This window comes from Cyrtonyx montezumae, unplaced genomic scaffold (genome assembly GCF_038088225.1).
Source record: "Cyrtonyx montezumae isolate F1298 unplaced genomic scaffold, pur_monq_1.0 scaffold_32, whole genome shotgun sequence".
Lineage (NCBI taxonomy): Eukaryota > Metazoa > Chordata > Aves > Galliformes > Odontophoridae > Cyrtonyx > Cyrtonyx montezumae.
In genome coordinates this window covers 3,213,234-3,225,409 of record NW_027072037.1, presented here as the reverse complement: position 1 = coordinate 3,225,409, position 12,176 = coordinate 3,213,234, and the positions used below count along the sequence as shown (strand labels likewise).

At 43.8% G+C, this 12,176-nt stretch overlaps 1 protein-coding gene across 1 annotated transcript in view; it reads right to left on the bottom strand.

Moving 5' to 3' along the window:
- Positions 1-12,176, bottom strand: part of PTH1R (parathyroid hormone 1 receptor) — a 107,017-nt gene that overhangs the window by 33,578 nt on the left and 61,263 nt on the right. The window contains exons 3-4 of the mRNA XM_065744856.1: positions 3,376-3,486; positions 1,806-1,924 (exon numbers count right to left, since the gene is read on the bottom strand). Coding sequence (XP_065600928.1) covers positions 1,806-1,924; positions 3,376-3,486 — 230 coding nt within the window. The remainder of the gene's footprint in view (positions 1-1,805; positions 1,925-3,375; positions 3,487-12,176) is intronic.

The window sequence follows — 12,176 nt, the reverse complement described above, 5'->3', positions numbered from 1 at the left end:
AAAGCTGCTCTGAAAGAAAACATCTTCCAGCACTGAGACCCCATGCAGTAATGGATCAGTAACTAGTGTATACAGAGCTGTCTGCGCCTTTACTGCATGACTTAAGATAAGCTGACATGAAAATAATGCTCTTCCTAACTAAATAACTTTATTCTCCATCCCTGGAGAAATTCAAAGGCTGTCTGGACATGGTCTGGGGGCAGCCAGCTCTGACTGAGCAGTATGCTTGGGCCATGATTTCTGGAGGCCAGATGACCTCCAGAAATCCTTTCCAATCTCAACCATTCTGTGACTCAAACATTGTTTCACCATTGGAGAAATACAAAAACTGTGCTGAGGCTGGATTCAAAATTAAGAACTTCTCCCTAAGGGACAATGTGTCATCTTCAAGCTTGCTCTCTGCTGTGGAGCCTGCAGTTTGAAATTTGTCTCCAACTGTCTGAAAATAACCCTTGCTGCAAGTGCTCAGCTCTTACTATCATATCCCATATCCAAGAAGAGTATCTTCTGAACACCACTGAGAAACAAGAGATTTCTGCTAAATACTTTGCAAATTGAAGAACTAAGGGATAAACTACATGAGGGTAGAAATGTCTCTCTTTGCCAAAGAAGGTCACGTCCTCTCAGGTAGCCCCATTGACAAGACAAGACAAGAGAAAGGAAGGGAAGGGAAGGGAAGAGAAGAGAAAAAAGTAAGGGGAGGGGAGAGGAGGGGAGGGGGAGGGGAGGGGGAGGGGGAAGGTGAGAGGGGGAGGTGGGAGGGAGAGGAGGGGGGAGGGGGAGGGGGAGGGGGAGAGGGAGAGGGAGGGGGAGGGGGGGGGAGGGGGAGAGGAGGGGGAGGGGGGAGAGGGAGAGGAAGGGAGGGGGGGGGGGAGGGGGAAGGGGAGAGGGGGAGGGGGGAGGGGGGGGAGGGGAGGGAGAGGGGGAGGGGGAGAGGGAGAGGGAGAGGGAGAGGGAGAGGGAGAAAGGAAAAAGAAAACCCTACAGAAGCATTACCCAAATGGGACAGACACAGCAAGAGATATAAGATATTTCTGCCTCACTTTTGCCAGCTGCTACTTTACCTGTTGTCTAAATGTAAAGTCAAAGCAACACCCATAGCTCTAACATGCACAGATATTCATCTAGGAGCATACAAGCCTTCTCTATGTGCTATGAATCAATTTTCTGACCTCTGGACTTGTGTATCTCCATCAGAAATGTGATTAATCCAGAATCAGTGAAAGACCTACTCTTACATGTTGATTTGCTTTAAAGATCTGCACTTATATGTTAATTTGCTTTAGCAACCAGCCTTTTCCCCACCCTTACAGACCACATAGATCAGATTCTGTAGCTTATACTCGAATAAAAAGTTCTGTGTTAATCGCCTACAGAAACAGGGTCACTAATGATTTGATTAACACAGTTTTTACTCTCTTCATGTGCATCCCCTGGCATAGACAAGAAGAAATGGAAAGGAATTAATAATAATAATCTGGTAACAAAATTATTCGTTGTTGGGGAAGAGGGAGTCTCAGTGACATGAGGCACAACCTCCAATCACTTCTTAGTGTCTGTGAGCCTGCACCATGTTTCCCCAAGATCTCTTAACAAATGGAGTCATGTCAACTGGGTGAACTCTTCCTGGCTTTGAGAACAATTTCTCATTCAAATATTTCCTTATCAAACAAACATCATCTTTGGCAAGCTTGGGTGTGGTTTCCAACAGGAGGCGGTAAGCTAAAGCTCATCAAGGGTGCTCCTGAGGCTAGCCCTGGATGAGGACAACACTTCATGGCCAATGCACAAATGTAATTGCCTACCCTCTCCCTTGTCTCATTGGTGAGGAACTTGGCACATTCACTGTAGTTTGCCCAGGTGCGGTTGTTGCCTGGGACCAGCTCCCAGCTCCCATTCAGGTCACACCGGCGATAAGCATGGCCTGTAGGAGGGAAAGAAAACGAGGTGTAAATGGAGTTAGACATGGTAGAACAGGAGAAATCCAAGGGTGAATCCCAATGAACTCGATGCCTCTTGCCTGACTTGAAGCTCAGCTGCAACAATACGATTTCTATCTCCTTAGCAATACTATTAATTTTCTGATAAACCCCAGAGAGCTAACAACAAGTTGCACTTGATTTAAGATCAAGATAGTGGCTCTAAAATCTAAGGAGAGAAAGTGTAAAGTTCCAAAGCACAGTGTCGTCATTCTCATAGTTGCAGCTCTCTCTATGAAAAAAAAAAAGTCAGCAACCTTTATTATGCTGACATTATTATTCAGAGTATCTCAAGGTAGAGTTTTCCATGGCTACCCTCCTCATGATGATGGAAAAGGAAGAGAATGCATGGTTTCATCTTGTGACAGCTCACAGATGAAAACATTCTTGTTCGTATGTTTGTGTGCGGATACAATTGCATGAGTTGAGTGCAAAAAGTCCCATTACAGTTAATGAGGTTGAGACCAGTCAAGCTATCTGACCAGTGACTTCAGGGGGAGACTTTGTAGACACATCTTCTAAGGGTCTCAATCTGCTCTCTGCCCTAGGTGGCTTGACCATTGTATATTTAAGAGGTGGGGAATACACGCTCTGTTGGTTTATGGAAGAAAAAGGGATGGGTCACTTATTCCTTCTGGACCCTAACTTGAAATGCCTGTCTTTGAAAAAGGTCATCTCTCAAGGCTTGAACTGGCTTGGCTCACAGTTCCTTATAGAAAAGGCAGGACATACTTTGTGCAACTGGAGTGCAGGGAAATATAATTACTTGTTTTCTGAAAACAGCAGCAGGACTCTGCTGGAATATATCTTAATTCTCTAATTTCTTAGGCTTTGGGTGCAGAGTTTTGCCTGAGAAAGGAGAATGCATTCGCTTTGGAAATACACTGAGGGGTGAGTGTGCTTCAGTTGCTTCTAAAAACATGCACAGACTTTGTGGCACCAGAATTGAGCCAAGAAATGCGCTGCCCGAGGGAAAGTGTGATAGGGAGGAATTCACATGTTCTGGTTACCAGCACTGTTCTCAGATAGCCACCGTAGGGGTCTGGGCAGAGAGTAAGGGTTAGAAAGAACAAACTTGTGAAGAATATAAATCAGGAGGATACCTTGTAGATTTCTATCACTATCTGAAGTTAGTTTCAGCAAACAAATGTGAGTTTGTAACGCTGCAAGAATACCTAGCTGCAGTTGCAACCCATTGTGCAGGTGGGAAATTTATGTCAAAATTCACTCTCTCTGTATATATAGAGAGAATTCTATTTCTTTACTTCTTTTTCCTTGGCTTTACCCTTACTTGGATGAGAGTTACCATGCAAGAAATTCCAAAGGGGATTTCTAACTCCATGACCCCCAAGACTCTCCTTGCTGCAGCTCTGCTGATGCTGGGGACAGCACCTACCTTTGTGATTGAAGTCATAGATGTACTCAGGGCATGGCATAGCCACCACTTTGCCCGGCACACCTTCTGGCCAGCAGACAATACCATCCCACTCAGGAAGACAAAAGCCATCTGTGGAAGAGACACAAACATGAACAGCAGTCACCATTTTGAAAGGATTGCCCACGGAACAGCCAGTGACACTGTTATCCAGGACTGATCTTGGTCATCACTGCCCTTTTCTTTTTAGCATTTAGCTCCAGAAGGTTTTGGTGTAGAAGGATGTGATCAGCAGTGGGACAACAGGTAGGCACTCTCTGAGAGGGGCCAGCACTTTCCAAAGTCTGCTTTCCCTTGTGGGCTAGAAAGAGATGGAAATGGCGCAGGAGAGAAGAGTGGAGAATGGAAGGACTTGAGCACAAAGGACTCTGTAGGCTTCTGGGCAACCTAGAGATGTCCAAGAGAGATTGTCTGGGTGTAGGATTGATATTGCACAGGCTGGAGGCTGGACTACAGTCATAGAGACACGGAGTCATAGAATCATAGAATGGCTAGGGTTGGGAGGGACCTTGAAGATCATTCAGTTTCAACTTCCCTCCTTAAGGTAGGGATGCCACCCAGTAAATCAGGCACCAGCTTAGGCTGCCCAGGGCCCCATCCAGCCTGGCCTTGAACATCTCTGGGGATGGGGCATCCACAACTTCTCTAGGAAAAATCCTGTACTAAGGAGCTAAGTTGTGGTGGGGCTACATCATTGTGAGGCTCACATCTATCAGTTCAGGCCTCCCTGAAAGACATTCATATCCCTATTCGATTGTGATTCCATGTCTAGAGACAATCAAACAAAATTTAGCTATCATTTTTGATTATTTATATCAGCCAAAGCCATCATAAAATCAGAATGGAGTGGGTTGACAGGGACACCAGAGATCAAGGTCCAGGCCTGCTGCCATTGGCAGGGCCACCAACCTCCAGTGGTTGGGACACCACCATGTTTTGCTGCTTTCTGAGACGTGCTCTCTTGTCTAACTCGGTGCATTTTTAAGTAATGCTAAGACCAATAACAATCTGTAGGGAGGTCCTGTGGCAATATTTTTAACAGCAGATACAGAATATTTTATTATCTTGTTACATAGGCAGTGAAGTGACAGAATCTCTGTTTCCTCTCTCATCTGCCACTGTTTCTGACTATGACTTCACTTGTCCAAGCTTCCCTCTCCCTCTCCTTCCAAGTGATGTCATCACAGGGTAAGATGCAGGCCGTGCACTGATTGATTTGGAGCCATGCCCATGCTAATTGCTTGGCGGTGCACACGTGCTGATTGACCAGCTGCTCCCTGCAGCAGAGCACAGCTTACAATGATTGAGTTTCCTCAGCTTCTCCTCTTGCTTACTCAGTGTTTTGGATTTCTGCATTTTGCTCAGTCACCGTTTTTCACAAAATTGAGTAGAAGAGAGCGGGCAGGAGAAGAATATTGTAGGAGCTGTTTATCTCTGTCTGTAGTACAGCTTCAACAGATCGTTACCTCCTAACTTTTTTGGAATGGAATGGTGAGATGGTTGTGGATGGATTTTTTTTTTCTTTATATCTTTCTTGTTCCTCCCTTTTGCACACTGACGAAAGCTAAAATACACCTGATAGAGAGACCTTGCCTCCCCCAGGAAGGTTACCTCTACACAGAGCTCTCTTTCCCTTGTGTGTGGTTTGCATGTAGAAATCTATTAGTGCTTAGTGCAAGGAAAAGCAGAGACACAAATCAAGAAAAATGCTCTTTCCCACCTTTTAAGTTTGCTTTTCTGAAAATTGACAGGCATATAAGTGTGTACTGAAAACACTTCAGTTCTCATTTTGCAGGAACTTGAAAATTCATAGAATCATTTGAGTTGAAAGGGACCCTGAAAGGCCATCTAGTCCATCTCCCCTGCAATAAACGGGGACACTCAGCTCCATACAGTGCTCCGAGCCCCATCCAGTCTGACCTTGGGTATCTCCAGGGATGCAGGGCATTCACAACCTCTGGGCAACTTGTGCCAGTGCTTCTCTACCCTTATCATAAAAAACTTTTCAGTTTGAAGCCATTTCCTATCACAATGGGAACTGGCACAGTCTGCCCAGGGAGGTGGTGGAGTTGCTGTCCCTGGAGGTGTTCAAGAAATGTTAAGATGTTGGGATGTGGTTTATTGGGGTGATATTGGTGGGAGGTTGGACTGGTTGACCTGGATTCTATGATAAAGCAATCAAATATAACCTGGTGCTTGCATACCCCTTGGCACTGGGCTGCTTTAACTGCACCCATCAGTTAAGATCCAGCCACAGCAGCATATTTGAGATGGAAAGCCAGCAGTGGTGAATCTGACCCAGCTCTACTTTCAGAGTAATCCCCGGACTCCATAAGAATAGCAGCCCCCAGCAAAAGGAGTTTATCAGCAGCATACAAATTGTCTGACAGAGAGAAATTACACAAAAGTCAAAATAAAACAGAACAGCCTGCCCTTATCTGCAAAAGAGCTCCAATAGCAAAGAAACGCTAAGCGTGGCCAAGATCTCAGCATGTTTCATCAGTACCAAAGCTAGGGCCTCAATCTTTCAGCCCGACTGTAATTTATCCTTTATGATGCATGTGCTTTCACGAGATTAAATAAGAATCCAGGATTGCTTTAAAAAGCTTTGGCTGGTGCAGCGCCCTCCAGGGTCAGAGCTGACAGTGATCAATTCAGTTTGCTGGTATTTTGGGACATGAAAAACAACAGAAGAGCTCATCATTTAACAGCCCGATTCTTCATCTTTAATTTAGTGTTGGTGAAAAGGACCGGCCTAATCACTGCCTATCATCTGAAGCATTAACTGAGAGTGGGGGCAGAGCAGCTGACATTCCTTGGCATCGGTGTGATAAAGAGGAGAAAGAAGTTCAGTGCATGTTCCCTACTCTGAGTCACATTGGAGGAAGAACTGTACCAGGTTTTCTATTCATGAAAACTATGTAAACCCTGTCCTTTGGCTAATTATCTTGCAGGATAACTTACACCATGAAAATGTTTATTTTTTTTTAGTTCTGTATAAACATCAAAGAAAAAGAGAGGAAAAAAAAAAGCCCCACAAAATTTGGATGAGGACAAAGGGTTACTTCTTCTAAGTTCTTTCTGCAGAGAAGAAAATAAATAAGGATTTCATTTAGCCCTCAAAGTGCTGTTACCTAAAATAAAATAAATTCTTTTAACAAAATAAACTTGGGTCGATCTAAAAATGAAAACTATGGATAAACAATATTGAAGAGAGAAAAAAAATCATCTGAATGCCGTGCTCTGAAATACTCAAAGTCCTTCCACTTCTCTAATGGTTTCAGAACAACTTGCAAAGCTCAGCCTTCATTTGTAAGCAGATTAATTCAAACTGATGCAAATTCTGCCCAGAAAGAATTCATCTGGAGAAGTATTTTTATAGTAAGGGTGTTCAGGCACTGGCACAGGTTGCCCAGAGATGGTGGAAGCTCTAACCCTGGAGACACTCAAAGTGAGGCTGGATGGGGCTGTGAGCATCTGATGGAGCTGTGGGTGTCCCTGTGCATTTCAAGGGAGTTGGAGTAGGTGGTCTTCAAAGGTCATTTCCAACCCTAATAGTTCTATGATTCTAAGTACCTGGTGATGCTCCTTCCCCATAATGTAAACATATCCATACGTATTTCCATACAATGGACTTGATTAAAGGAAAACTGATGCTTTCTGGAAAACAGAATACGCAATTTTTCATTTTTGTGTTCTTTAGTTCTTCCTGATCTCCCCAAAAAAGCAGAGTGAAGGCACTGTGCAGGAAGCACAGTGCAAACTGCTGTTCTGACCCTTCTGGACTGCTGCAGTATCTAGTGGGCAATCTGGGGAGACATCAGCTGCCCCATGAATCTAAAAAAATTATCATCTTTGCCATGTATCACTGCATCTGAAATCTTTCAGTGTATTTGCCTATAGAGTTGAGCCATAAAGAGATCAGATTGGACTCAATCTTCTGAAAGCATCTGAGTCTCCCAAATAGTGCAAACAAATCTGTTATCATAGACAATCACAACACAGAAACAGATTTAATCTCTTCTCCACTTCTTCTTCCTCCTCCGAAAGAATAAGAAATCTGTCATTTCCTCCCAACAAATCTATTTGTGAGTGATGATTTGTAGAGACTATCCCCACATCAATTCTTTCTTCCATTGCCCTGCTGTCTCTTCTCTGGTCTATGATGGTTGGACTAGATTATCTCAGTGGTCTTTTCCATCCTTAATGACTTCATGATTCTGTGATTCAAATTTCATCATCTTGAGGCCACTGGTGTGATAACTGGGACCAATTGGACCAAAGTCCACATCATTTCTCTCCAACTTTCTTCTGCTTTGTTCAGTCTGGAGATCATTTAGCAGCAGAGCAGATGATGGGGAGGAAAGTTTCCACACTGGTATTGTGCTGGAATCCAAATGGGACTTGTTGTTTTCCTGTTTTCCCAAATATTTCCTCCAGATATTTTTTCTTAGTTTATAAAAATATTAACACTTCTAATAACTCGGCTTCTTCCTGCTGTTTTCCTGGTCATTTCTCAAAAGAGATCCACATTGAAGTACAAGGAGAAGTCTGAAAAATGTTGAGGAGTTTCAGGAAAACAATATAAAAATCCATAAGCTGACAATTTTTCTCCGTGGTTATGCTTCAGAAAAAAATCAATTTTACAACCTTTTTCTTTTAAGCTATCTTAAAAAATAAAAAATAAATCCAACACCTGCAAGCAATATGCTTTTGACATGCTGAAAATGAGTCTCTCCTGAGACAATGTTGTTTAGAAGGATGGATAATCAGAAGGGATCCTGTTTGTTGTTGCTGATTGAAAAGCTCGACAGATTCTTCTTTTTTTTGATGAAAAATAGTTTGAAGGTTCAAATATGCTGTTTAGATCAATGCAAGCGGACAGGTTTGGGACAGGAGGTCGCATGTTCCAAGTGAACTGTGAATATAAATCATTTCTTTCCTTGGAAGAAGTGGTAGAATTCACTGAAGATGTAAGCCAAAAGGAATGCATAAATTTGAGAAAAACAAGCAAATCTCATACTTATCCCACATCTGAAGTGTCTTGGACACGTATCAGTCATTCAGGAAAAGCTGAATGGAGGATATGGATTGTGTCTTGGGTATGTACATCAATGGGAGAAGCATCTCTGTCAGATCTGGGCTGGGACCTGTGTTTGAAGAGTTAGTGGGCTCTCCCACAGCCAAGAAAGTTAAACTCTTAAGATGGGCTCAGCAAAACCATCTGGCTAAAGAGCTTGCTGAATCCAACAAGGAGATATTTTCTTCAGTTCTTACAGAAAGAAGAGATACTCATGTGGCAAGTTGCTTTAGTTGGCAGTAGTGGGGTCCTTATTGCCACCAGTCCCCAAAACCTGGCAGGGGTTGGAGGGTGATGATGCTTTCATTCATTGGATTTCAACCACTAATATATACATATTTAAAGCCTCTGTCCTCTGCCAGCACTTTTGGACTGCAAAACCATCACAATGTGGTTGTTAGAAGTCATCTGCTGAGGCAGGAATTGTAGCTTTGTCTCCTAAGATACATTCTTCTTCTTCATCTCAAAGCAGTTTGCTAGAAGAGGCTTCACAGGTCCTGTGATGTCCTTGCTACTGGTCAAAGAAAATAGACTCTCGGGGGAAAAGCCTGCAAATTCCTTTGTTGAAGAGGAACAGAAAGAAAAAATTCTTTCAGCAAAGAGGACTGTCAGGGTGGGGAGATTTTGCTGGTGGCCCTGGAGGAAAATAAAGGCCTGGTCTACTTAAATGAACAACAGAAAATGAGAAAGAAGGTTTTTCTCATCCTATTGGTAAGCACTGTGAATGAAGATGAGCTACATAAGTTGGAGAAGATGCATAAATAAATGTGCTTTAGATGGCAATGGACAAAATTCATACTAGAAATAAAGACAGAACTGCCTTGTTCAGGATGAGGCCTCTAGGAAGGAGTTTTGTGCTCCTAAGTAATTTTAAGGTGGTATCTCACTAGATTAAATGGAGGCTGCAGCATTAATAGAGCAGACTGAATTATTTCTTCCTTTGTAAGGACAAAGAAGCCAGCCCAACCTCTCCTTTAAGTGCTTGTTATGCTCTCATCTCTTGGTCTTGAGATACTCTGCTCATCACTTCCTCAAGAAAGGAGAAGCCACAGCAGAGCTCAGCCTCTCTCTTTTTTCCTGTTATGCTGTTGTGAACGTCACCTCCCATTTCCTGATGCTTTTCCTGTAATGTTATTTTACCTTGCTTCTCAGACAATTTATCCAGCTCAACTGAGCCTCATTCTCTCAAACCCCTCTTAATCTGGGTTCTTCCTGGAAAATCTCACATCTATACCAGCACTGAACATCTCGCTTGTGTTGGCAAAACTTCTTGGACTTGTTATTCAGAGTAGGCTCTTTTCTGAGTGATAAAAGTGGGACCTAATAATGCATGCTTCTTAAGTATATGTATACATTTGTTCATTTCAAATGATGGGATCTCAGGATCACGCAAATGGAATGATTTTCCCAAACATTCTCAGATTTGTTGCCAGCAAATTGGAAGAGGTGATCCTGCCCCTCTGTTCTGTCATGGTGAGACCTCATTTTGTGTACTGCATCTAGATGTGGAGTCCTAAGAACAGGAGGCAGTGAAGTACTGGCACGTGTTGTCCAGAGAGCTGATGGATGTCCCAGCTCTGGAGACATTCAAAGTCAGGTTAGGCCAGGATCTGAGCTCCTGGTGGAGCTGAAGGTGTCCATGTTTGTTGCAGGGGAGCTGGTTTAGAGGTTCCTTCCAACTCAAATCATTCTATGATCAAATCTTGTTACTCTCCCTAAAGCAGTTATCTCCCATCTACTGGGTACCTCAAAAATCCTGACTGTCATTACAGGAAACCAAACATTAGAGGATAGCTTCTGCAGCTTTGGGTCCCTTTGCTTCCAGTCACAGCAGAACTGCCAAACCCAAGGAGACCTTCACTTAGAACAACAGTCCTGGGTGCTCTGAAAATAAATGATCCAAGTCTTCAGTCGTGAGAAGGTGGATGGGACCCACATGGATCGTCGAGTCCAGCTCCTTTCACTCACTGCTTTTCCAGGGGAAGGACTCAGGTCAGAGCTCTGCAGAGGCCATACCAGCACCACACAATATTCATTTTGACAAGTTCAAAGTATTTGGAAACCCATCAGCTCACTATTTAGAAGCTATCAGCACCTCAGTGAAAGGCACACTGTCAATCGCATTACACCGAGCAGATACAAGTAAAAAAAAAGTCTGATTTATTTCTCTGCATCTGCGTGTCATGTTAGCACAGTTCATCTTTGCTCATCTTCTAAGGCTGCACTGTAAAATCCTCCAGGCAGGGCATATGCTTAGTTCCTAGAGGTTACTATTATAGTGTACTCATTCATCTTGGACTGTCCTGAATACTCTCTTATAGTAGCACCCTACTACAGAGTAGTTATAGTTGCACAGATTACCATAGTTTTGCAACAGATGTGCCTTACAGCTCTCCTTAGTCCTCAAGGGCTGAAATCTCACTGCACAGAAATTGTCTTTGTTATTACAAGCCAATAAAGTATTTAGGATGGAGAAAGCAAATGCTGTTTGATGTCTCTGCCGTGGGACTTGTGTTCCCAGCATGCTGCAGGTGGATCAAGTGGAGGAAAAAGGGGTGGGGAGAGCTTCTTTGGGGCCATGCCTGCTCAATGCTCATCCCCAGCGTGCAGTGGGGGGCTATTCTCTCCTGGTTGATCTGTTTCCCTTTCCTCCTCCCTCTTTTCCTTCCCCCCTAGCCTCAATTCTGATTTCTATGCAAGTGGTATATGCATGCAGAGAACACATTAAAACCATCTGTGTAGCTGCTTGGCAGCTGGGTTAAATGCAAACTTGGTCTCGAGGTGTTTATCTAGGGGTATGGAATATAAATCAGCCCAACTTATTCTGGCATCCTGCAAGGCATCAGGGAGACCACATTTGGAAGACGGTGTGCAATTATGGTCGCTCTATTACGGGAAGGACATTTGGTGGATTGGAAAAAGGCAGGGAGGAGCAACCAAAAAAATGACCTAGCATTTTAGGACAGGAGAGAAAGGGAGGGCTGGATGGCCAGTGTCTGTGTGTGGGGGTGCTTGGTGTTGCAGGTTTATTTCATACCTGGCTGTTAAGAGCATGCGTGTATTATATAGATCTGTAGGTGGGTGTGTATGCAGAAAGGGTTGCCTGATGGCATTGTCTCTGCAGCACAACACAGCAGGAGCATGCATTTGTTTTGGGGAAGGATGCTCTGCATACATTGTTTGTATGGGTGAGTAGGGACAGCACATGTCCACAAAGACCTGTGTTTGTGGATGGGTACTGTGTTCTGGGCAATGTAAGGAGTGGGAGGGGATGTGTGGAGGGGGTCCTGGCATGAGATTACTCAGATACATTTGCATATGCACACCAGCATTTAATGGGAAGAATACCTCTTGCACATTCAGTGCTGGAGGAACTGGACTTCAGAGGGGAAGGACACATGGGGCTGGACATTGTTCCTTGTGATGATAAGGCAGAACTTGAAAGCCACAAAATTATAAGTGCTAACAGGACACATCTCCAGAGAGATGGCCACTGTGACATCACTAGCTCATTTCACATGCTACCTGTCCCCTCACAACCCAACAGATGAACTATCACCTTCAACATCCCATGTGGTAACATTCAACATAACAGTACTGGCTGGGCTCCAGCAAAGCACCCTCCTGTTCTTATTGTGTGGCATCCAGCCCTTCCAAAACCCTCCAAATCTTACTCTGAGAG